The sequence below is a fragment of the Equus asinus genome, chromosome 1 (genome assembly GCF_041296235.1).
Source record: "Equus asinus isolate D_3611 breed Donkey chromosome 1, EquAss-T2T_v2, whole genome shotgun sequence".
In the NCBI taxonomy this organism is placed as follows: Eukaryota; Metazoa; Chordata; class Mammalia; order Perissodactyla; family Equidae; genus Equus; species Equus asinus.
The window spans coordinates 108,285,181-108,310,314 of NC_091790.1; the positions used below are offsets into that span (position 1 = coordinate 108,285,181).

Sequence of the window (25,134 nt, forward strand, 5' to 3'; positions counted from 1 at the left end):
CGTGCATGCCGTGGGTCCCCTTTATAGTGGTCTGGCTGAAAACCTACACGAGGAGCTTCTAAACCGCCCGCAATGAGTCTTCTTTGCCCAGATTTTATGAATATCACTATAGCTTTTTAAAGCATCCAACGTCCAATCTAGATTTAGACACAATCCTTCTAGCGCCATATCTATAACTAGATTTTGAAGCAAATCCTTAATTTTTCCACCTCCTAGTATGAAAATTTTCTACGCTAATGGAAAACGTAAAATGAAAAAGCAACAAGGCAAAAGGTAAAGAGAAAACATGATGGGAAGCCAGTTCTCCCCAGTCCTACTGGGAGGGAAAAAAAGATAGTAGAAGAAAGTACGACTCTTTCTTCACTGCTGGTCATTATAACTCACAGAGCAGAAGAACAGCTCTAGAGCTCAGTGTAGCTGAAGACTGAGATTCAGTACACGTGCTTCTCTTTTTCACTGGCACTGTTCTTGACGTAAATTTGTATTTATTTCATGTAATACTTAGACATTAAGCATCAGCACCAACCGAAAAAGATTCAGCGCCTTCTCTTCAATATTGAACCACTTTGTCGATGGGAAAAGTTGTCCCGGTCATCTTAGGTCTCACCTCTAAATTTATTGTCAAAGTAGCCTTCCATCCTTTATTAGGGTCTTTACCGAGAGGGCTTGTCTATTGGACTAAAACCAATTACAGAAAGGTAAAAGTTTATTTATATAGCTACTCTTAATTAAAGGGTGGAATATCAGCACTCTTCATAGCAATGTTTCTTAAAGTTTTTAGTCATGGACACTTTATGGAGCCCCACGTACCCAACGGACTTTAGGAAACAAAAATATACAAACACATATACATTTACATATGATGCCCTACAAATCTTAGGTTAAGAGCTCCTTCTTTATAGAGGACAGGGAATAGAAATTGAAAACATGGACCTATTGAATTGATCATTTGGTTTGGGGGTGGGGCAAAACCCTTATACAGGATTTTGCCGCTGATATCTGCATCTTCCAAAGTAAAGATGCCCTCTACATTCTTCTTGCCAACCAAAATAACATACAGTGGGAACAAGCACTCCAGTCATTGTGCCCCCATCACAATCTGCTCAACCTTCATATCTCAGAGGTTCAGTTATCCTCACCCTTGAATGGTTTTTCTCCGAGGCCTCTCCGGTGGACACGCTTTGGGTAATGGGGATACGTGGGGCTGGGCCTCTACTCGCCTGCCTCAGAGCAAACATTGGAAGTTGACTGGTACAAAAATCTGATCCCTGATTTAGGAAGAGACCGAGAGATTGCGTTGGAAGATAAAAACAAAACTTGTGTAAACAAGAGCAAGACTGAAGGGCAGAGGACACCCAGTGATGCCCCTGGGAGACAGAACAGCTAAGAGACAGACACATTACCGAAGAAAGGTTGAAGCTAGTCCACATTGAGCAGTTTGTCTTAAAAGCCATTTTCTAATAATTATTTAAGCATTTAGTACATATTCTTGTTTAAACACAGTAACTTAGAAATGTAAATGAAATGTTTCAAATGCAAACTTGACCTTACAGTGCATAAACAAGAACAGAGAAGAGGAATATTTAATTCATTTTTCTGCCATCTTCATCTGGACATCTACGTGTCAAAACTGGTCTACTGATCTCCCCCTAGTCTGCTCTACCAGCATCTTCTCCACCTTGGTTAATACCAACTCCATCCTTCCAGCTGCTCGGGCTGAGAAATCTGTCAGGAAATTCTGTGGACTCTACAAAATATATCTAGAAGCAATTCATTTAATTCTCAAAATAGCCCCCATAAGGTACCATGTTTATCCCTATCTTTTAGAAAAACAAAATAAATCAAGGCTCAAAGAGGATAAATAATTAGTCTAATTTATATAGTTGCAGGTAGTAGAGCCAGAATTCCGTCTAGACAGTTCAACTAGAGCCCAGGCTCTTAATCATTGGGAAATATTACCTCCCCCAAGAAATTGAAACCTGTCTGAAAACTCATCTAGCACAAGGCAGGACTAAACTCAGCAACAGTATGGGTACATTCTACACATTTGTTCCAAAGTTGCTAACTTAGCATTGCTCAATTAAATGTACCCAGAAAAGCTAATAGGAAATATTTGTTAACATCCAGAATTAAATAATATTTCTCTCTCATTATGGGTTTGTGTGTGTGTGTTTTAGTAATACATCTTTAAATGTAATGTTTTTTAACTGGCCACTGCACTTTGAAAAACAATATGAGAAATTTTTTTGAGGAAAATTTGGAATGACTATCAAGAACAATTCCTAGATCAGTTAGAATGTAAGCTCCTATAGGGCAGGGACCATATCTCTTTTGCTCATCTTTATTTACTCATGTCTAGCATAGAATAAGTGCTTAATTTATATATATATAAATTTATTATACTTTATATATATGTATATTTATATTATTTTGTATATATCCTCCTACAAGTCACCCACTTCTTGATACAAATAATGCTACCACCATCATCTCTTGTATAAATTATTAAAATCACCTTCCACCTGGTCTCTTTCTCTCTTTGCCCCCCTCCTCTCTTCTCAACACACAGCCAGAATAATCATTCTAAAAAGAGCCCAATCATTCCACTCCATTGCTCAGAACCCCCTAATGACTTCCCACGTCGGAGTGAGGTCAGAGTCTTTCGGATGACCTAGGTGGCCTGTGACCTCCCCATTCCCTGTTAGTACCTCTCTGACCTCCTCTTACTACTCGTCTCTCTCATTCCACTCCAGTCTCCTTGCTGGTCCTCAAATATGCCAGGTGCAACCCCCTTTAAGGCCTTTACATACTGTGTCCTCTGCTTGGAAAGCTCTGCCCCGGGTTATCTACATGGCCAACACTCACCTACTTCAAATCTTTGCTCAAATGTCATCTTTTCAATGAGTTCTACCCAGACCACTCTATTTCAGATTGCCACCCTACTACCACCTGATTATCCTTTTTCTTTATTCCACAGGATTTTATCCCACTTCTAACATTTATATATTTGATTAAATTTACTGATCGACCATCTCTAAAGACTTGTGCATCCCAAGTGCTTAGAATGGTATCTAGCACTTAATACGAGAATGAATCTTTCTATCCCACATGGTAGGTGCTCCGTATGTATATATCGAGTATAGGTCATGAAATACTACATTTATCACCGGTTAGGATGCTTAGCCAGAGCACGGAGCCTACTTAGTTGTGAGTGCTGTAATGAAAATGATACACACCAAAGTCATACAGTACTTATCCTCTGGAAGGGAAATGTTCATTGCGGTAGTGGTCAAGGGGATCTTCAGCTTTACTTGTAAAATCATATTTTTTCCCCCAAGATTTATTGCTTATGTAATTGAGTACAAATTTTAAAACAAAAAAATTAAAGGTTTTGAAAGTAACACAGAAAAAAACTAAAAGGGAGCAGGACTTTTCAATATGAAGGAAGGCAAAGGGAGAACAATTTTAAAGGTAGATTAATAGGAAATGGGCTTAAATGCAATATGAAAATTGGTGCTTACAACTACTTAAAATAGAAATGGGATTTTCTGAATTCATAGATTAACATTTCAAAATGCTAGATTTTTAAAAAGACATGGTCCTGCTCAAGTGTAAGAGCTACACTCATGACCTTATTATAATTGTTCATTTCAATCCTGTGATTCTGTAATGCTTAAAAATTCATAATTCTTAAAGATAGGGAGATGGGAAAATTAAACTTTAACACTAAAATGTTGCTTTAAGAATTCTGCCTTAACTCTTTTTCCCTCAATAATGGAAAATTGAAGGGGCATGAATCAAAACAAAAACTGTTTTACAATCCAACTGTTTTTCTTAGTATCGCTACCAACTACTTTAACTGGCTTCTCTCACCCCTTTAAGCCCTAGTATATCCAATACTGCTGTATTAGATTGTGCACATATTGTAGGAAGTAAGTTCTACTTGGTTTCTAGGCCACAACTTAACAGATTAGTTACAAACCAATAAAGAAAAATGAATCCACTCAGAATATAGTATCTTCACGTATGACTATGTCAAACCTCAATTAACATCAATGTATTCATTTGACGCTAATCTACTAATTAGAAAAGTATATTTTTGTTTTAGGTACTTGTGAGTTTTTTTCCATGTACTTATAAGGCTTTTTCATAAAGATAGGACTAGAAGGCTTTTCCAAAAAGATGTATGATACTCGCCCAGTACATGAGGCAGAACAAAGCCTGAAGCTGCTCTGCATGCCTCTCATAGGAAAGTCACTTACTGTGAGATTAAAAATATGTTCAAGTATCTTTCCATTTATATTTCAGTGGTATCAGTATTTACACGATTTTGAGTAAGTGGCTTTTACAGAGCAAAACAGAATAAAGTAGTTTTTTATGGTCTTTGCAACCATATTTCCCCTATTATACTCTGAACAAGCATGCCACTGAAGAAATATTAACATTCAACGTGCTGGTTTTAATGTCTAAAAAAGTGAATCTAATTGTACTGTAAACGTTTTATCAACATAAACACGGAAAATTCTGTATTCTCCCAAAGGTATCACCATTAGGTAAAAATTCACCTAGGCAAAATAGTATTTATGCTTCCATTTTATTGTTTTTAAGAATTAAACTGCCACCTCAGTAGTCTTAAGAGCAATATAATGAAACATACATACATTTAATTTAGACTTATGTCCATCATAGCTTCAAAGGCTTCCCTGAAATAAGGCTGGGATTCACATCTTTTTCCTTAAGGAAAGAAACACTAACAGGAACTTTGCCGTCTTTCTACCCACCCACCCTCATTCAAACTGGATGAATTCAAGTCTAACACCATTTAAAAATTTTGTCTGCTACAACACATTCATCTGATGTGCCTCCCTGCATAACATGTATTTCTTAAACCTAACTGAAAATAAATCATTTTTTTAAAAGCCTACGAGAATTCTCTTAACATGTGGAATTTTATGATACTAATTTTTTCGTCTGATACATAGACTAAGTGGTTTCATACCACAGTGAACTCTAGTGAATTTCAATAAAAACAGGAGAGCTCTTCATAAATAGTTGAGAAGCTCTAAAGTGAATTTGGCTATTTTCTTATTACATGAAACAAAGAACGGTATTGGATTTTCAACAGTCATATTTTAACAGTTCCTAAACGAGGGCGTGAAAGGGAATCAAGTTCGCGCCAGTCTGAGTACCTACAGTAATATGACAGAAGCACTTACCACCACCATCTCACACTATTTCACTCCCATGCTTCTAATAACAAGAACTGCTCACTAGAAATATTGCAGTAACACTGACTCTCAAACTGCTAGCTGTGAAAAATCACTTAACTTAAAAAAAAAGTGTATTCGTTATTTTCGGCTGGTCAAGGTTGAAACGGCCGTTTATAATATTTCTAACTTCAGCTCTAAGTTCATAGATGACTTTGCATCCGATTATGCAAGATGAGAAGTTGTCTTTCCTGTACCTGACAGAATTAAATGGTAAATTAGCAATCAGTTCACCCTTTGTCAAAAAGAAATATGTCCTAAATTTATACACTACAAACTATTTAATAAATGATATCTGCATTCTACACATTTCATGTTTATATTATGCACCATTTTAGGGGAGAGGAAATAATTCACAGGGGTTTATTCAAAGGACATATAATAATATCCTAAGAATGCTGATTTATACATATGAGTTCTGTATAAACTGTAAGTGGTCATCTTAGCTGGACTGTAACAAGCCCCCTATAATGCAAAAGCTGACTCTAAAGGCACCTTATAAAGCACTGAAATTCACAATTTAGTCATTACTTTTCTCTTCTCCAATACAAAGTCATCTGGTAGTCTTCACTGTTGACACCATGCTAAAATGTTGCAAGTTCTAGACTGTTTAACCAATAAAAGGAATAGGAGATGATTAATAGCCTTTAAATTTCAAGTCAGAGAAAAAACCCTTACCACACAGCAATGAAACCTGAGCAATGCAAATTTGTGATTACAAGAATGTCCTTCATTAATACAGTATTCAAATTCCTCCACGGCATTCAAATTGTAGTTCAAAACCCAATAAACAAGAACCCACTTAAGTACAGGATCAAGCTCTACCATGAAATGAGGAATTATATAAAGCCTATTCAGCCCTAAATATTTAGTTTAAGACAATGAGCAGAGTAGAACACACTTCATCTAAATAACACCATTGAAACAGTTCTATAAAATAACGCTACTTAAGATTAATAAATGTGGTGCATCATGTGATTCCAACCATTCAGTAAAAAGCATTAATGAGTAACAGCATCCGCAACAGCATGGAGCCTGTAGAGTCGATTACTTGGCCATATCTTTCCAAATACTCAGTAATGCCTTTTAATATCACAAACATAAATATATCTTAGGACTAGAACTCCAATGTATTTTGGTGCTCCTGAGGCCGCCTAAAAATGAAAAGGCATCCAAGTGAAGTGCATTGTTTACTTAATATACCTCAAAATTTCAGTGCCTAAAATGTGAAATAATTCTCTACCATTTAACAGTCTGCCTTACAGTAACTTCTAGTAGATTTTTACTTTCAGGATTTTATTGTAACTTTCGGGAATTAGTGGTAAAACATATGGTTTTAAAAAACAGTATGTGGCTGCACTTAAATTCACATAAAAATAGCATTTTTACAACCATATTGAAATTTAATCCTTTTACACAGGTTAACAAAATGTATCACAAGAAAAACTAAACATTGGGTTTAACAAAAGCAATTCTTCTGAAAGTGGAACAATGAAAAATTTTTTTCAAATTTTTTACAAATGGTCACCTCTGGGTCAATTTACCACACTAAGGGAACAAAGTTGTTAAAATATAGCTGTGCTCAACTGAGCCGCTTATCTGCACTACAGTATAGTACTTGCGATCGATCCTAAGGTCAGGATTTAAAACCATTTTAAGAGCCAAGACCCTAAGTGTTTTACAGCCACCTCAGTAAGAGGTGCTTTCCCTTCCCCAAACAGTCAAAGCTTAATTAAAAGATTGACTATACATGAGTTTTTCTCCTCATCATACTTCAGTTCAAAATACTATTATCATTGGTAATACGGTCTATATCTTGTCTGATCTGGATGATGTGGTCCAGGAAGTGGGGTTTGAGAAGGCGGACCCTGCATTCGTGGAGGAGGAGGTGGCCCTCTTGGTGCAGGCCATATACCAGGACTCATTCCCCCTGGTTGTGTAAATGGAGGGCTCAGAGTTCCTTGATCTTCAGTGAACTGGGGTAAAGAGTTAGGATTATAATGGTGAGGAGGGGGTGCAGTTACAGGTGGACCACCATGTTGAGGTGGGGGAGGTCCTGGAGGAGGATGATTCATATAAGGTGGCATCTGGGCAATAATATGTCCAGGGGGAGGGGTTATTGGTGGTGGAGCAGAGGTCATTGGTGGAGGTGGAGCTTGGCTATAAACCAAGTGAGGAGTACCTGCGGCCTGGGGAGGATGTGGCATTGGATGGCTTATTGGTGGTGGAGGAGGTGGGGGTGGTGCATAATGTTGCTGTGGAGGCATAATATGATGAGGGTGCGATACCACTGGTTGACCCTGATATTCAGGATGATGGTGAGCAGGTGCTGGGGCAGGAGGTGGTGGTTCTCTAGCACCTGAATTTGAGTCATCCTGAATAGGGACAGTTATTAAATTGCTGTGTTTTCTTGTTGAAATACGAAAGGTTTCCTGACTGACCGAACGAGGTGGAGGTGGAGCCATGGACAATTCTGCTGGAGGAGCACGAATATCCTCATGAGGCTGATTATAGTGCTCATGTGGCACGTGTTGCAAAGGAGGTGGCGGCATCATGATGTGCTGCTTTGGCGGAATATGGCTCATATGGTGCTTGTCTGGCGGCATTATAAAACGCTCAGGGATTTCAGCTGGTGGTGGGGCAATAGGAGGATGAACATTCTCGATGGAAGCACGGGTGACAGGTTTTCCAGCTCTCATGTGGCGGTGGTTGATGTGAGCCTGTAAGTCTCTCTGAGACAAGTATGTTCTCTTGCACCCTTGAACAATGCTACACATGAAGAGAGAACCTCGTGTACACTGCTCAATTCGCTGCACAGGATCACTACAGCTAAATCAGAAGGGGAAAAAAATTCATTTACTAAAAACAGACTATAAAAATAACACACTTAATTTCAAAGATATGCCTATTTTTAAAATTTGTTATGGAAAATATTGCAAAGTTTACAATTAAAAGTTACAGTTACTGTAAGTGAACCTTTCATCTTTCCCACTTTGTAGTCTGTTTGCTATTAAGCATCAGCATTTCTACCAACCTCAGAATTCTTAATACAAGAAAAATTAAGTGTTTATGAAACAGAACATATTTTAGGAAAAGATCTTCTTCTTCCCAAGACATAGAATTTATCTTTCTCAAACAACTCCTCTATGCTTTGCATCCATTTGCAAAAAATACCAAGAAGGGCAAAAAAAAAAGGATCTGTCACAATCCTGGAATTCAAATTTACACAGTGTTTATTCAGCAATAAGTATCTGCGGAACAAATACTTAATACTAAGAGGAAGACATTAGGTGGAAGATGCTGCAAGGACTACAAAAATGACTAAGATCATCCTAATCGTCAGGATTCCTAACATTAAACAACATAATCAATTTAAATTCGAACCCTTACTGAATCCCTGACTTGAATCCCTGAAGAAAGGCATCTCTGTGAATTGTCAGACAAATTTACTACTCAACAATATTACACACTCCTGCCCTTCTAAATGGTAAGCATTAAATTTAACTCAACATTTTCTTAATGAGTCAGGGTCAAAATGATAACCAGTCTTCATTCACTATATTTAATCCACTCTTGCCTTTAGAATCTTTAGAGTCTTCTTGAAAAAGTGGAAAGAGGACTGAACTAGGAATCAGAAGAACTGAGATCTAGTAATGGCTCTGTAATCCTGAAGAAGTCATTCACTCTTTTTGATTCTTTCCTCATCTGTAAAATGGGGTTAAACACCTGCTTTACCTAACTCACAATGTTTTTATATGGACTTCACCCTACTTAAGAGTATCCTTAAGATAAACGGAACATTGACAGTGACAGTGTTTAATCACTAGTTAAGCACTATCTATGCACAGATACAAGCTATTATCATTGAATATGTGTGTCAAATCATTTGAGACTATTTAAACGGCTCTATATTCTTGATTTTAAGTTGTGTCTATATTTCCATCTTTGCTGTAAGGCTGGCAATCCTTCTTGATACTAGTAGGCTTCCCTTTAGTGGCCATTTGGCACACTTCTAACATTTTCTGCTAATTCGCTGCAAGCTCAGAAATATCTCCACAGTAACAGGATGCGAGGCACTTTCTTTTGGGTGATTAAAGGCAGTAATGTATAATATTTACATTAACTTGGGTTGCCATTTCTCCATTCCTGATCTGGGTCTGCTAATCCAGATAGGCTTATATTCTAAAACAGCTAAGGGTCAACCAGTAAGGTGCCTACCGGAGTTACATTTAATACCTCAAAACTAAATTCCCTCTTAAATACTATCATTAGAACACTTACATAAAAGAAAAAGAAAACCTTTTAATGTCCTCTACATAGTGTTTTATAACATCTAAAATCCTTTTTTCCATGAAGCAATCAAATTTACTATATAATTTAAAGTGAATGTACACTGTATGGGAAAATTAGGCAAACAAATGAATATGCACTTTTAACTTCCTAACTCTCTGAATTATAATTCTAGGGAAAAAATATTGTTTAAACACACACTACAGATTTTATAATCTGTTACTCTAAAGGGCTAATAGGGGCTGGCCCCATGGCCGAGTGGTTAAGTTCACGTGCTCCACTTTGGTGGCCCAGGGTTTCGCCGGTTCAGATCCTGGGCGCGGACATGGCACTGCTCGTCAGGCCATGCTGAGGCAGCATCCCACACAGCACAACTAGAAGGACCCACAACTAGAATATACAACTATGTACTGGGGGTGTTGGGGAGAAGAAGAAGGGAAAAAAAAACACGGGCAACAGATGTTAGCTCAGGTGCCAATCTTTAAATAAATAAATAAATAAATAAATAAATAAATAAATAAAGGGCTAATAAAAATATGCCAAGAGAATTAGTTGTTATGAATCATCCTTTCCCTCTCAACGAGCCAAGCTTCTACACCATAAAAGGAAATCATCCCTTACAATCATCCATAGCTTTACTATCACCAATCTCCCAAATCTTGGGAGAGCTGCTGACACGGGTTATAAGGAATCCGGGAAGCCTACAGCTGTTCCAGGGAAGTTTCTCTCAAAGCTTTTCTCAAGCCTACTTTCAGGGGTTCTAAAATGATTTATTCTGGATCCTTCAAGGCTCTTCCAAAATGAATCAGTATCAACCAATATCTCTAGATCTTCATAACTTGTGTGTTGATGCCATGATGGTGTTCTAAAATATACTCAAGACATCATAATCAGATCTGAAGGCAATAAATAAGAGCCTATACTTACAGAGCACTCACTCCATGCTAGCTGTATACAGTAACTCATTTAATTCTGATAATAACCCAGGGAGGTGGGGACTAGTATTAGCTCTATTTTACAGATGAAGAAACAGCCTGTATCACATAGCTAAGAAATGGCAGAACAGGAATTTGAACACAGGAATTCTCATTCTAGAGTCTGCCTCAACCACTACATGATACTACCTCTCCAGTGTCCCATCAAAAAAAGAAAATGACTGGTTTTGGTTTATAACACTAATTTTGTGATGGCAAATATATTTTGTCATTTTGGCCAATTGGAACTGACTGATAATCACTACATAGCCCTATCCCAAGGAGAAGGCTCAGGCCAACTCTGGGCTCACAGAGAAAGACTAGCCGTGTCGACACTTTTGGTAACCTGCTGCTTACACCACACCCTGACCTTTAACCTAGACTATAAATCACTACATCACAAACTTCTCATTTAAAAATGTAATGACGATCTTACCCTGGACACATCTTATCTCCCTTTTTTTCATGTAAAATAGCACAGTCATAGCAAAAAACATGCTTGCATGGAATCTGTGAACAAAAGCATATTACAGGTAAGCACAGAACAATTGAAAACATTTCCATAAAAATAACAGTAAGCACAGAAACCCAGATGTAGAAGGTACTTGAGAACTGTTAAGATGAACATTTATTAAGTACTAATCATAAAAAAGCAACAGTTGACCTTTTTCTGTCACAAAGCCCTTTGAGAATGGGAGGAAAGCTCTGGCCCTTTCCCCCATAAATGTATACATGCACCTTGGCTTGCACATTCTGGAGGGATAAACCTAGGAATTTCCTCCAAGGTCTCTACAGGTTAAAGGCTCCCAAAGAACACTGAAGCCAGGTTTCATTACCCTGTTCCTCCTGACACAACTCCAAAGCAATAACATAACGACTATCTCCTACAGTCAATATAAGTAGCATTTTCCCTGGTACTCTTAAGTTAATAAACTTATAAAAATCTAAAAATAAATCAGAAGTACATAGTAAAATGATGTTAGACCATTTTAAAATTCATAGCCTGTTACTGTTATTTAGCTATGTTGCACAGCAAAGCAATAGTGCACAATCTATGCTTTCTACCATTGCAGATATATTATTTAATTCAATTTTTTCCAAATGCAAAACTATCTTTTTTTAAAGGAGGATGCGTCAAAATTACTATAAAATTATAGTTAGAGTTGTAATTTTTTAATAATTATAATTCAATTCTCAGAAATTATATTTTTAATTCAGTTTTATATTAAAAATTACAGCCTTCAGAAATAAATAACTTATTTTATTCTCTTAAACAAGAAAAAAACATTTTTCCTTAATAAACTAGAATAAAGGTAAACAGCAAACAGTCCAAAGAATTAGTTTTCAGAAGTTCGTTTCCTTAATACATATTTTAGAAGCAATTCAAGAATTTGTCAAGATAATTATATTAAATGCATATTATCCCAAAATTTCGCTTAGCTATTTCAGACTTATTTAAAATGTCACAAACTTAGTCATTACACAATAATAAACCTATCTACTTAAATTTCAGAATCCTACTTCTACGCAAAGGTTTATATTTACAAAATAGAATTTAATTTAGTTATACTTACCATTCGCCCATAGATTTTAATAGGCAATCCACATTTGTCACAGAAATGAACTGGTGTATCATCCTTTTCACCTATGATGTTTATCTGTTGAAATGATATAATTAAAATTTCACTTTTAGGCATTTCTAAAAATTATATCTATACTTTACATAATGAGTTGGTCAGTATTTTATAAAAGTTGTTTAAACAATTAGAAATGAAGCTTTCTTGGTATAATCTCCACATATTCCACCCCATCAGGTGTACCACCATTAGTTTGTTTGAGTCACTGATTTTACTTGACTTTACTGAAAATTACTTCAAATTATTTCTGGAAATAGTGAAAATAGAGCATTAATAAACAAATGATTCGTGTGTGCTGTAAGGCACAGCTATAATAGAAGTTCATACCATTCTTTATGTATTCTGAATTGTTCTAATAAAATGTTTTATTTTTAGTTATACCTGAAAGTCCCAAAAAAGGTGTCCAGGAAATCTTCGCTGATTTCCAAACAGCTCGCCCCCTTTACAGTCATACCGCTCTTCTTCATTATAATCAAATCCTTCTGAGGAAAGAAAGTGTTACCTATTACCTTTTCAAATCTTCAATTTCGTTTCAGGAGCACACATACATGGCAAACAGGCCTGTTCACTGAAAAGCCCCCCGATGCCTTTCAGAGCTCTTCCAACAAGACAATCAAGACTCATTTAAAACATCACCAGAAGTGCTCTCAGCAATCATCTAGTCCAACCCTTACTCCCTAACCGAGAATACTGCAGTCTGCAGACCCATCACCTAACACACAGATCAGTGGCAGAGCCACAAACAGACCTCAGACCTCTTCACTCCCATTCAATTACTCTTAATTCACCAGACAATCTCTAGTATAAAACTTTAATTACGTGCTTCTCGCACAAATCTTTAAGACGCTGATAACCATTAATTCTAATCTATCTAGAAAAGTGGTATCATGCTGCAAGAGGTTGATTTTACTACTGAAAGAATATAATGGAAACATAAAGAATTCTGCAGATTTTCTTACGACTTAGTAAATCAGGTAACCTCTCCTTCAGCCTTAAACAGAGCCTGAGTTTAGAAACAACACATTCACAGTTCATCCTTTCAATTACAACCTCTCCCTGGTTAATCACCCAAACAGCAGAAGCCACAGCAAATCTACTTACAAGGGTTCCCCCTACATTGCATACATCAATCCCAAAAAACTTAAGACAATACGAAGATCAAATGGGCTCAATTTCTCTGACCTAATTAAAAAGTTGATGATAATCCCCTCATCTCACGCAAAAGAAGTAAACTTGTGAAAGTCTGATGGGGAGCCTAGGGAGAGTCCAATTACCTAAAGTAAAGCTGAGAAGACAATCTACCCCTCCACAGTGCCAGGCTTCTCAAGACATTTCTGGCCCTAGAATTGGTAAACAAAGGACCAAAGCACACAAGTTTTAACTCTACCCCCATAACTAAATTACAGCACCTGTGTACGGATGGACACATGGACATGGACACACACACACGGTGATGCAGGAAGTTTTCGAAGCTGATACAGATACTCCAGTGTACTGCTATCTAATCACCTCCAATACAAACGCCGAGTTCATAGAATGCTCTTATAAGTTACAAATGAGTGACCCTAGGCTCTTATACGGTCCATTTATACCTTATAAAGGCTGGTGTCATTTAAAACTCAAAATAATGAAAAGCAATTTTTCTTATTTATCTAAAACTCAGAAAATTATTGATCAGAACAGCAGCCAAGGAAATCAGGATCACTATTTTTCAGACTCATTCAAACTGCACCCAAAACTCAAATGTTAAGGGGAAAGAAAACATTTTTTCTTTACACCAAAGAGGTGAATGTAAAGTATCCGAAAATTATCCTCCGCCTTAGTTTGCTCTATTAGAGAGAGGCTGGCAGCAGCAGTTCCTCTAGGAAAGGGCCTGGGCTGGGGAGGAGACGAGGGAACACTGCAGAGGAAAACGATGGAAGGAGGGTTTTAGCTTTTTTGCACTGTTTGGATTCTTACAACAAGAATTTATTTGTATGTGACTGTATAGTGTTTAAAAATTATTTAAAAAACAAAAAGGCCAAAGAGGGGGAACCTAGGTTACAGATAGTGCCGCAGCAGCCCTAAGTTGCCGCTACCACAATTTATAACATTTAACTTCAAATGTACTTGTTTAGGTAGAGAGAGATACCCAACAATAAAAGGAACCATAACATACGGTATAATTAAAACAGTTTGATTCTGAAAAAGAAATATAAACAAATTGCTGGAATAGAAAGAAAATCTAGAAATAAACACAAATACTTTTAGAACTTTAAAATAGGTAATGGTCGGGGGCCAGCCTGGTGGCGCAGTGGTTAAGTCATCATGTTCCACTGTGGGGGCCCAGGGTTCACTGGTTCGGATCCCGGGTGCAGACCTATGCACTGCTTGTCAAGCCATGCTGTGGTAGGTGTCCCACATATAAAGTAGAGGAAGATGGGCACGGATGTTAGCTCAGGGCCAGTCTTCCTCAGCAAAAAGAGGAGGATTGGCAGTAGTTAGCTCAGGGCTAATCTTCCTCAAAAAAAAAGATAATGGTGGGATTCCTATTTAACAAGGAAAACAAGGGAAAGACAGATTACTCAATGGCTGGGACAAACAGCAAGGTGTCTTAGAGAAAAAAATAAATAAGAGCCAGACTCCACTGTTTTTTTATTTAATAACCAAATACAAAGCCATAAATGTTCCAAAATAGGGCTCAGGAAACTTCTTCTGTAAAAGGCCAGATAAGTAAATATTTTAGGCTGTGCAGGCCATATGGCTTCTCTCAATTACTCAAATATGCCATCACAGTGTGAAAGCAGACATAAACGATACTTTCATGAATGGGCATGGCTGTGTTCCAATAAAACTTTATTTACAAAACAGGGCCAGATTTGCTGACCCTGTACTAAACGGGAAGATGGGAAAACTTTCATACTCAGGGAATAGGGGAAAGGCCTTTCTAAGAATGTCATAAAACCCAGAAGTCATAAAAGACTGGATATTTGACTACACAGAATCTTCAAGCTTCTCTACAAGAAAAATTTTCTATATAAAATTCAAAAGACAAATGGGGAATACACACGATATATGACAAAGGGCTAATTTTATTAATTTACAAAAAACTCATAAAAATCAAGAGAAAGATAACCAAACAGGAAAAAAGGGAAAAGGATATGAACAGGTAGACCTTAGGCATAAGAAATGATTAATACTATGAAAAGATATGCAATCCTACTTATAATTAAAGAAATGTATATCAAAGGAAAAATTTTTAACAGCTAATAGTACCAATATTGGTGTGTGGGAGTATACACTGACTTACTTTTTTTGAAGAGCCATTTGACAGTATGTTAAATTCTAAATGCAGTGTATTCATCAAGTTTTTAAATGCCCAAATTCATGCAAAGTTTAAATCCTATGAAGTATACATACTAAGCTATATGTACAAGGATATTTACTGCAATATTGGGTTTGGGGGGGAGTTTGTTTTTTATTGGTGACACTGGTTTATAATATTATATAAATTACAGGTGTATATCATTATATTTTGACTCCTGTATAGACTACATCATGTTTACTACCACCAAGGTCTAGTTGCCATCCGTCACCGTACACCTGTGTCCCTTTACCCCTTTCACCCTTCTCCCACCTCCTTCCCCTCTGGTAACCACCAATCTGTTCTCTGTATCTAAGCAACATTGTTTTTAACAGCAAAAAATCAGAAAAACTGTTAAATAAATTATGGCGTATTCATAAATGAAATACCTAAACCTATCTTCTTAAATGAGGTACATCTGTACATACTGATAAGGCAAAACTTCAAATGCATCTTACATGACAACAGTGTAGTTATACACAAAAAAGTATAAAAAAGTGATAACAGATTATTTTGGGGGAGAAGGATTGTGGAGGGAGACAGACAAATTTTACTTTTAATATTATGCTTTCTGCTATATTGTTTACTCTTTCTTTTTTTAACAACAGGCAGTGTTACTTTCAACAACAAAAGAAACTAAACCAAAACCATTTATAATGAGAGAGAAAAGTACAACACTCCAAACTGAGAAGTCAAACAAAAAGACTGAAGAACAAAGAGAGCACGTAAGTAAGATTTTTTTTAAAAAAAGGTAGGTATAAGTAAAGAAGATCACATGGGTTATTTGGTGGAAGCAGCTACAACAGAAAGACTTTTGGATCTGTTAGTTCAAACAAATTACCTTCGTCCCCAGGTGGAGCCTTTGCAGGCATCCTGTTTATAGTTCTCGGAGTCCGCGGTGCAGCTTTGGCTTTGCCCCCTTGTTTGGAGATGAGTTTTATAGGAATTCGTCTTCGCACATCAAGACCACCCAACGATCCGGAACTATTAGTGCCTTGTAACTCATTGTCTATGTTAGGAAAAAAGTTGTAATTTCTTTTAGTTTTTCGCTTTGAGGATTATTCTGCCACAAGTATTAAAACAACACACCCAATATCATCAAAGGTTGACTATCTGGGTTCTGATTTTAAATATTGTGTTACTTAAGTTTGTTTGCTAATTTTCTCTATTGTGGATAAACCATTAAAGCAATGCTTTTAGAGACATGGAACCCTTTAAAAAGGTGAGAGAAGTTATAGAACCTGTCCTTAAAGAGGGGACAATAAAATCTTCCATATGATTCCAGAGGGGTTTACAGAAACACAAAATCCTTCATGAGATAGGAACCCATATCTTGAAGTAACTATAAGAGCTTTTGAAAAAGAAGAAAAAGAAGAGTAAGAGGGAGGATGCAGAGAAAAGAAAGAAAACTACCCCAATCTCCATCAAGCAGGCAAAGTAGGCACTCACAAATTTAGTAAATGGAATCTATAGCAGGACAATCAATAACACTGGAAACACAAAACTAACACCAACAATGGCAGAACTAAATAATTTTAGTTTTAAGGAAGGTAATTATTCCCTTAAGTGCAAACAGTTCTTCTAAAAAGCATTCAGGAATATAGCAAAAATTATTACATTACTTAGTAGTAAAAACATGCCATCTTGCACTAGCGCTATAACATTTCTAGATATACACACGTAAGTGTGCGATTCTTAGCATTGTAATGGAAAATTATAGTTTAGGAGGATGCAAGGTTTCTGTACTTCAAGTAGGTCTAAAGAACTGACACTTTCTAAGTCCATGCTTGTTATTAGTTATGAAATAAATTAATTGACTCCATGAGTAACAGGAGCATTATTTCAGAGAAGTGACTCCATTTGAAGCTTAAAAGTCACCTCTTTTCAAGTCTATGACAAGATATTACAATATAGAAAATATTCACTTACCAACTAAAGACAAAAGGAAATGCCCTAAAATAGGAAATGCAAATAATTTTTTTAAACAGTAATGTTTTAAACATGTCACGTTATTGAACAAGGCTGTGTAACCACCCCTGCAGGAGATAGTACAATCAAGAGCGACAGCCAAACCGTCCACATGAAATCAGTAAAGCCAAATTTGAAAGTAATAACCTGGTACTAACGACCTCCAAGGCTACCAGGATTACAGACATATGTTAAACTCACAATGATTTGCACTCTTTCTGATCACTACATAGAACAAAATTCAAATGGGTCCTTAATAATTAATTTAAATATCTTTCAATCTAATTTCTACTATTACTCTTCTAATAGCTAATCCTTTAAAAAATTCATGGAAAAAGGATTACATGGACAGCCAAAATCCTGAGTTAGGATAAACCCAACCTGATCAACTTTCAACACTTTACCAAACGTATTAACCAACGGAATGATGTATTTCATCTGCTTTCACTCTAGTTGCTTATTTACATAAAAGTACCTACAAGCAACATAGAGGCCAAAAGACAGATATGACACGACAAACTTTTTTTTTGCTCAAAAGGTATTCCTGATTTTCCAATGAACTTAAAAAAGCAAGTTGTTGCAGACAGGTTCGTTAACCGTTCAGTGTTGTCCTTCAGATATTAAAAGGACTCCACAGTTTTACCTTGGTGAATGATCACAGTACCAACACTTCATTACTACAAGTCCTTTTCTCACCACCCTGAACACTTGAGCTCACTACTGTTGCTCGTGTAGCCCAGCAGTATTTTCAAGAGCCTGCTGTCCCTTAGCACCTTGCCACCTGCCTCGGGTTGCAAGTTCATAAACAAAGTACAGCACTGAATAGTGACACCATTCTTGGTTTGTCTTGGATTTTTTTTTTTTTAATTAAAAATCAGAACATACGGCACAATTTCCTTTTGGATATGCCAACTAAAAACATAAAGCCTGTAACAAAAGTCCTTGGATATTACACAGAAAGTAAGAACTAAGGATATAAGTGGCCATTTAAGGTGAATCCACTTTAAAAAGGAACACTTTATGAGAGTTTTTTAAAAGACTTATTTAGAATTTTATCTTGAATTAAAGGAACCAAGAAATATTTTACAAAATTTAGGTTACAGTTACAACTAAGCGCTAATTCTCAGAATCACCAAAGAATGAATCAAGTGTTAACTGGGAGTTGCTTGGAGTAATTTTCCTGGCAAAATTCTATTAGAACATCACAGGATAGCCCTCATTTCATGTTTGACTTTTTCAGCATGATCATAAAATCAGTCATTTTTGCAGAAGATTCAAGGGTTCTGTCAATTTCCCTAAGGGTCTCTCTTAATCCTTTGGTATTAAAATCACTTTTTCAAGATGCCTATCCTGTCATAATACCTTCCACTAACTGGCTAAATGGAATTTCCTTACTTGCCAATGATTTTGTGATTTAAATAGTTATCAAATTCACGTTTATGAATTTCATGAAATCTTGAATCTTTTGTAAGGTTTGTAATCACAATCAATGTACAGCATTTGATACCATTTCCTGATATGAAACACGAAAGACACTGACATACGAAATTAACTATGAATAGAAAAGACGCTAGCGTTAAGCAGCAGGGATCTCTGAGCAGGAACTAATTTTTTAAGCGATCAGCTCATTAGTGAATATTTTCACGTTAGGATGACTTTTACTTTTAGGCAACCTTTTAACTTAGAGAAGTAGGATGCTAAAGACTCAGATACATACCCACCCATATTATAATTTCCTAATGTAACATCCTCTAAACTGTGGAAGGGGCCTGACTCCCACCTCCGTAATAGGCTCAAATGAGAAATATTCCGCTAACGTTGAATCTTTGCTACTCTAACATCAGGACTGCACAGTTTCATCTATAAAATTTCCAAACACCAGAGTTCTTAGAGCCTGGTTGCAGGCCCTCTTCTCTTCCGTATTCCCTTTCCTTAAGTGATCTCATCATCCATCCTCATGCCTTTAAATATCGGCTATGTGGTACTATATCCCAAACATGTATTTTTCAGCCAGACCTTTCCTTTGATCGCCACTTGACATCTCCCCTTGTATGTCTCAATACACCTCTCTTACTTGGCAGTTCAAAATCTTGTTCCTAAATTCCCATGTCTCACCTCTACACCTTAAAAAAAAGTCTCTTTTTCTCCCCAAGTTTTCTCCAACTCAGAAAAGAGCACTAACCTAGCTGCTCAAACCAGAAACTCAGGCATCTCTCCTGTCTTTCACATACTTCTGAACCAACCCATCAGCATGTGTTTTGAGTTCTACCACCAAAATATTTATTGAATCTGCCCAGTCCCCTTTTCACTAAACCAAGTCACCTTCACTAAGCCAAGCCTCCCCTCTGGTCTACCACAATCACCTCCAAAACTGTGTATTTTCTATTATTCTTTCCTCCCTCTCTTACACCATTCTCCATAGAACAACCTATTATATTTTTTGAAGAGATTATGTTCCTCCTCTACTTCTGTTCAATGGCTTCATATAGCACTTAACATTCGAAACTTTACCATGGCCTTCAAAGTCTTGCACAACCTGATTCCTGCCTTCCTTTCCAATCTCATCTTAAGGTTCTTTCCCTCTTGCTAATTAAAGCTGTAGCCGACTGGTCTTTTCTACGTTTTCCTACCTCAGAGTCTTTGTACAGCCGGCCCTTCCTATCTGCGAATTCCGCACCCGCAGATTCAACCAACTGTGGATCCTGTACATGCTTATGTTGGTTGAATCGGCAGACGCAGAATTTCAGGAAACATAGGGCTGACGAAGGGTCTTGAGTGTCCGCGGATTTTGGTATCTGCGGGGGGTCCTGGAACCAATCCCCCGAGGATAAAACGAGGAATGACTATACTTGCTGGAAATGCTTTCCTCCTGATTTATTCCATGACTAGATTCTTCTCATCCATCAGATGTCATAAGTGTTACCTTTGCAGAAAAACCTCCCCTGACTACTCTCGCTTAAGCTTCCTCCTATTAGTCTTTACCACAGCACCCGTTTATTTTTTTAATGTTATATGTTGACTAGCACTCATTACATGGATATAATTATACAACTAGTAGCTATTTTATGATTGAGGACATCTTAACAAATACTTAAGACAGGAAAAAGCCTTTTTTCTCTACTTGTGATATGGCTGATATAACCGTACGGAGCACTTTCTAACTCCAAGCGCACTCAATATCCAAAAACCACAAGAAAGCAAAAGCTAAAAAGCACAAAACGAAGAGCGGAGCCATTCTTACTTGCAGAAAGGAATGAGAATATCTTGATTTTAGGCTCTCCTTTGTAAATGTCCCCAATAATGAGCAAGAACCATAGCCGAAGCGCGGGGCACGCTTTGTGCTTAGGCAGAAAAATTCCGAAAACCATATTCGACTCCACGCTCCCATCTCTAGTCCACAGAGGACCGGAGAGACAATAAAGACCGGCGGCGACCAGCGCTGCACCCGCCCAAAGCTGACTGAGACAGCAGGAAGTCTCCAACCCACTCTCACGCATCGACTCCCAGCCTGAGGAGGCTTCCCCGATTCCGAGAGTGGAATCTACCCGCCAGTCCCCACAACGCAGGGCAGAGACCCGGAATGGGGACGAAAAGAGCCAGCTCTCTCCTCCCCACGGGCCCGCGCCGCCCGCCGTCCCGGCTCGGAGCTCAGCAGAACCAGAGAAGAGGAGGCTGTTGCCGGCACCGAGGCTGTCGGTATCACGCCGGAGGGTAGGCCGGGAAGCAGCAGGCCCTTGCCGGGCACGGGGAGGGCTCCGTGAGGTTTCTTTCTCACCGCCACCCCCCCAGTGCTGTAGGGCGAGCGCAACCCCTCCACGCCTGCTGGGCGACCCGTCCCAGGCTGGCCAAGGGGGCATGGAACCGAGACCCCCACTGCCTCCGCCTCCTTACCAGTGTGATCCATGATTCGGCTCGCAGGGCACAGTGGGAGCGGAAGTCAACTGCGCCGGAGTCGCAGGGAGCGCGTGCGCGCTACCTTCTGGAGCCCGGGAGGCGGAAGTATGACCAGCTTGCCCGGGCTTTGGCTTCCCGGGGCTTCCTTCTTTCGCGTCCGCTACCCAACTCCGGTGAGGGAGTCACGCATAGTTCGGGCAGAAGGAGAGAGAGCGAGTACGCGAAGAGCTTTGACGCGGAGGTCGCTAAGGCTTCTCTTCACGTGCTTCGAGACAAAGCAGCCTTTAACTATGGAGAGAGACCGACGGGAACGGGGGAGGGGGAGAGCGGTAGTAGCCGGAGAAATAAGCTCGCGGAAGGTAAGGCGGCCGCCCGCCCCCACGGCGCGTTGCCTTCTGGGACTTGTAGTACGCTGGCGCCCTGGAGCCGGCCAGGCCCACTGCGCAGGCTCGGCCGTTGGGCTGGCCCCACCCCGGCGGGCGGAGTAACCGTTTGGAATCCCCCGGGACCGCAGGCGGCTGTCTCCTCCCCGCCGGTGGAAAGAGTGTAAACACGCGCGCTGCGGAGGGCGGCCTCCCGGGGGAGGTCACCCGGGGGAGGTCACCCGGGGGATGGCGGAGCTGCATGGAGCTCCCCGCTCGAGAGAAAGGCTCAGCTTTGCTTTGTCGTGACGAGCTGCACAGACCCACGCAGCGCAGCCTTGGTATCTGCCCCCGCTCCCAACGCAGAAGTTTCTCACCGTTGAAACGTGTTTATAACGCTTCTAGAGGAAACGCGTGGGGCGCTAGGGACCCCCAGAAGCCCCGTGCCGGGGCCGGACGGAGGGGCAGGGGCGGGCGGCCGCGGGGAGGGTGCGGAGCGCGGGGCTACCGGGAGGGAGAGGCCCGAAACCAGGAAGGGAGAGTTACCGCAGCGCGCAGTACCTAGTTCCAGTTCTTGGTCCCAGGGGTTTGTGGTGGCTGCTGCTGTCATCGTCCTCAGCCCAAACAAAAGGAAAGTGCCGAGAGTGAATCCTGGGGCCCCTCCGTGCAGCCTCCAGCTCGCAGACTGGGCTCATTTGCGTCCGCTGCCTTCTCCAGCCCTTTCCACTTGGTGCTCTCGGATGAGTAGAAAGGAGCACAATTAGTGGAAAACACGAGCTTGGGAGTCAAGGGATTTGGGTTCTATTCTTGTCGTCCCTTGGTGACGACATCATTACCTTGGGTTATCCACACTTTGAGTGCCAGTGTTCCTAGATCCATAAGAGATTATTGCATTGACCTCTTAGAGAAGCGTTTTCATGGTACTGAATTCCGAATAAAGTATGTGCAGCGAAGCGCTGTGTCTGTGTAGTTGTAGAGTGACAGCTATGAATAATGTGATCAGCGCTATTAGTGTTCTGTGTTGTTTGGTGAATGTTTTACTGGAATCCTTTAGAAGATTTTCCCACTCTATCTGCAGCTTTATTAACAAGTTTTTAGGTAGATTCGTAACTAAGGCCAACTGTGAACCAGAGTTATCCCTGCTCTTGTCAAAATGTAAATTTCTGGATTACTAAGTGGTTTTCAAGATCTTTTCAATTGCTGGGCTTAATTTTTGTTTTGGAGGTTGCGGGAAGCTTAACCTTTCTCCCATACCTCCCTATTTCTCTAAAGGCAGTGTTGACACCATTGGGAATTTGTTCACCAATTTGCGGTGTAAAAGAAGGAAGAAAGTACTCTTTTTATTCTTTCTATCCTCATATTTAGTCTATCAGCCATACTTGCGATTAATGCAAATTCAGGTTCAGAATAATATTATTGGTGTCTGCTGATGCTAATATTTAAAGAATTCGAATTTTAAATCTCTTCAAACTGTGTTCTACATAATTTAATCTGTAAATCACAAGTTTTGTCAGCTTTTTTTTTTTTTTTTTTTGGCTTGAGGAAGATTCGCCCTGAGCTAACATCCATACCAATCTTCCTGTTTTTTAGAGGCTGCTAACAGATTGGTGTCAGTCCCCTCCCAGGAACCGAATCGAGCTGCTGAAGAGGAGCCCTCCACACTTAACCACTAGGCCACCAGGGCTGGCCCTTGTCAGCGTTTTATGGTGCAAGTTCTGAGAATGTACTGAGGGAAAACACCCTTATTTTAGATTTCCTGTTGATGAAATGATAGCTAAACATTTGTTGAGTTATTTGATTGGACACCTGTTGCTTTCAGCGTTGCTTTAGCGTCTGTGCTCTGTATTCACTTCCCCTTAGCTGTAGCTGCCCCACTTTGCCAGTGCAGTAGCAGTGTGACAAGCTAATCCCTTTGCCTAGTTGATAAATGAAACTGGACATAGACTTGTGTTTTGTTACTGCACTCTGATAATCCATTGTCGGTGACCTGTATGCTGTACTCAGTCACAATTTCTTTACTGAAAGTCGACTTTTGTATTTATTTTATAGCATGGTACTGTCTTAAGGTTTCTAAAAATGTAAGGTCATTGTAATGGGTCATCTGAAGCCCTGAGGTGCATAGTTTCATCTTGCTCATAGACCGTCTGCTAGCCTATGAATGATAAGCTCATGGTCTTCGAGATGTCTTACTAGCTTTCTATTTACGTAGCACTCTTCACACTATGAGGAAAGTAATGGTCCCTACCTGAACGATCATACGGGCTAGCATTTGTAGAAATAATTAAAAACACATAGAATTAAGTTGTAAGTGTTCCAAGGGAATGCGGGGCTACCTGCATTCAGAGAAAGTAAAGAGCCATAGGACTAAGAGTAGTTAGGTGGGCTTTCCGGAGGGATTTAAGCTGAGCCTTGGTGAATGGATAGGATTTGGAGAGGTGGAGAGCAGGGGAAGAGGCCTGTCACACAGGAAACAGCAAGGGCACGGGTGGGGAACGGGTAGCGCTTCCGTCAAGGACAGTGATCAGCTTGACTGTCCTGTTGATCCATGTTTGGGAGTATTAAAAAATAAAATAAGGCACGATTATAGAGAACCCTGAAAAGTAAGATTTCAGAGTAACAGTTAAGAAAGAGCATATAAACAAAACCTAGCACCATATATTCGTATAAACAACATAATTCAGCAAGATATATTCAAAACCAGTGAGCAAAACTTAAATCAGCGGAATAAAGTGGCTCAATACTGTTAACCTAAGAGAAGAGCAATTGACCAAGAAGCCAGAGACCCTGTGATGGCCAAAACACCAGCAAGTATGAATGAACTGTTACTCAGAGAAGAACTGATCAGGAATGTGTCCACTATTCATTAACAGTTCGAGGAGTAGAAATGGATGGGAAGGGCGGTGGAATACAGTGATTAGATACACGGACTTGGGAGTTAAAGACTGTGGGTTCCAAGCCCAGCACTGCCATTTACCAGACTTCAGGGAGATTACCTACCCTCTGTGGCTGACATTGTTTGTAAAATGGGGAGAATGGTCTCTACCTTCAGGCTGGTGTGAGAAATAAATGTTATCATCTGTCTAAGGCACCTGCACCCTCTCGCACACAATAGGCCTGCATTAAATGGGGGTTCCTGTATTCATTGCTTCTTGAGGTGATAGTGAAAATTAACTGAGATAACATTGTAGCAGCTGGCACATTATTAAATGAGTATTAAATGTGAGCGACAGTTTCATTATTATTCCCTATGGAAACGGATTGGAGGTAGGTTCTGAAGGTGGGGTCCCTAGGGCCGCTTTGGTCTGTTGCCATATTGATGCACACTCAAAGCAAGGCTCTTTGACTTCTGTATGTTGGAGTCAATTGGGTGATCTGCCCTCAATCTGAGTTAGCCTGGGG

General features: G+C 39.3%; 1 protein-coding gene across 6 annotated transcripts; it reads right to left on the reverse strand.

Annotated features, from left to right (window-relative positions):
* Positions 1 to 4,575: 4,575 nt before the first annotated feature.
* CBLL1 (Cbl proto-oncogene like 1) lies at positions 4,576 to 23,303 on the reverse strand. Of its 6 annotated transcripts, none has more exons than XM_044770130.2 (6): positions 22,297 to 23,303; positions 16,353 to 16,520; positions 12,550 to 12,650; positions 12,106 to 12,189; positions 10,968 to 11,041; positions 4,576 to 8,096 (listed from the first exon to the last, which is right to left on the reverse strand). In XM_044770130.2, the coding sequence occupies exons 1-6, from the start codon at positions 22,343 to 22,345 to the stop codon at positions 7,061 to 7,063; spliced, it is 1,512 nt and encodes a 503-aa protein (XP_044626065.1). In that variant the 5' UTR covers positions 22,346 to 23,303; the 3' UTR covers positions 4,576 to 7,060. The 6 variants fall into 6 exon arrangements, with proteins under 6 accessions (XP_044626065.1, XP_014687384.1, XP_014687383.1 ...); XM_014831898.3 differs by lacking the exon at positions 22,297 to 23,303 and adding an exon at positions 21,371 to 21,510 and having other exon boundaries at positions 12,550 to 12,647; XM_014831897.3 differs by lacking the exon at positions 22,297 to 23,303 and adding an exon at positions 21,371 to 21,510.
* Between the last annotated feature and the right edge of the window lie 1,831 nt (positions 23,304 to 25,134).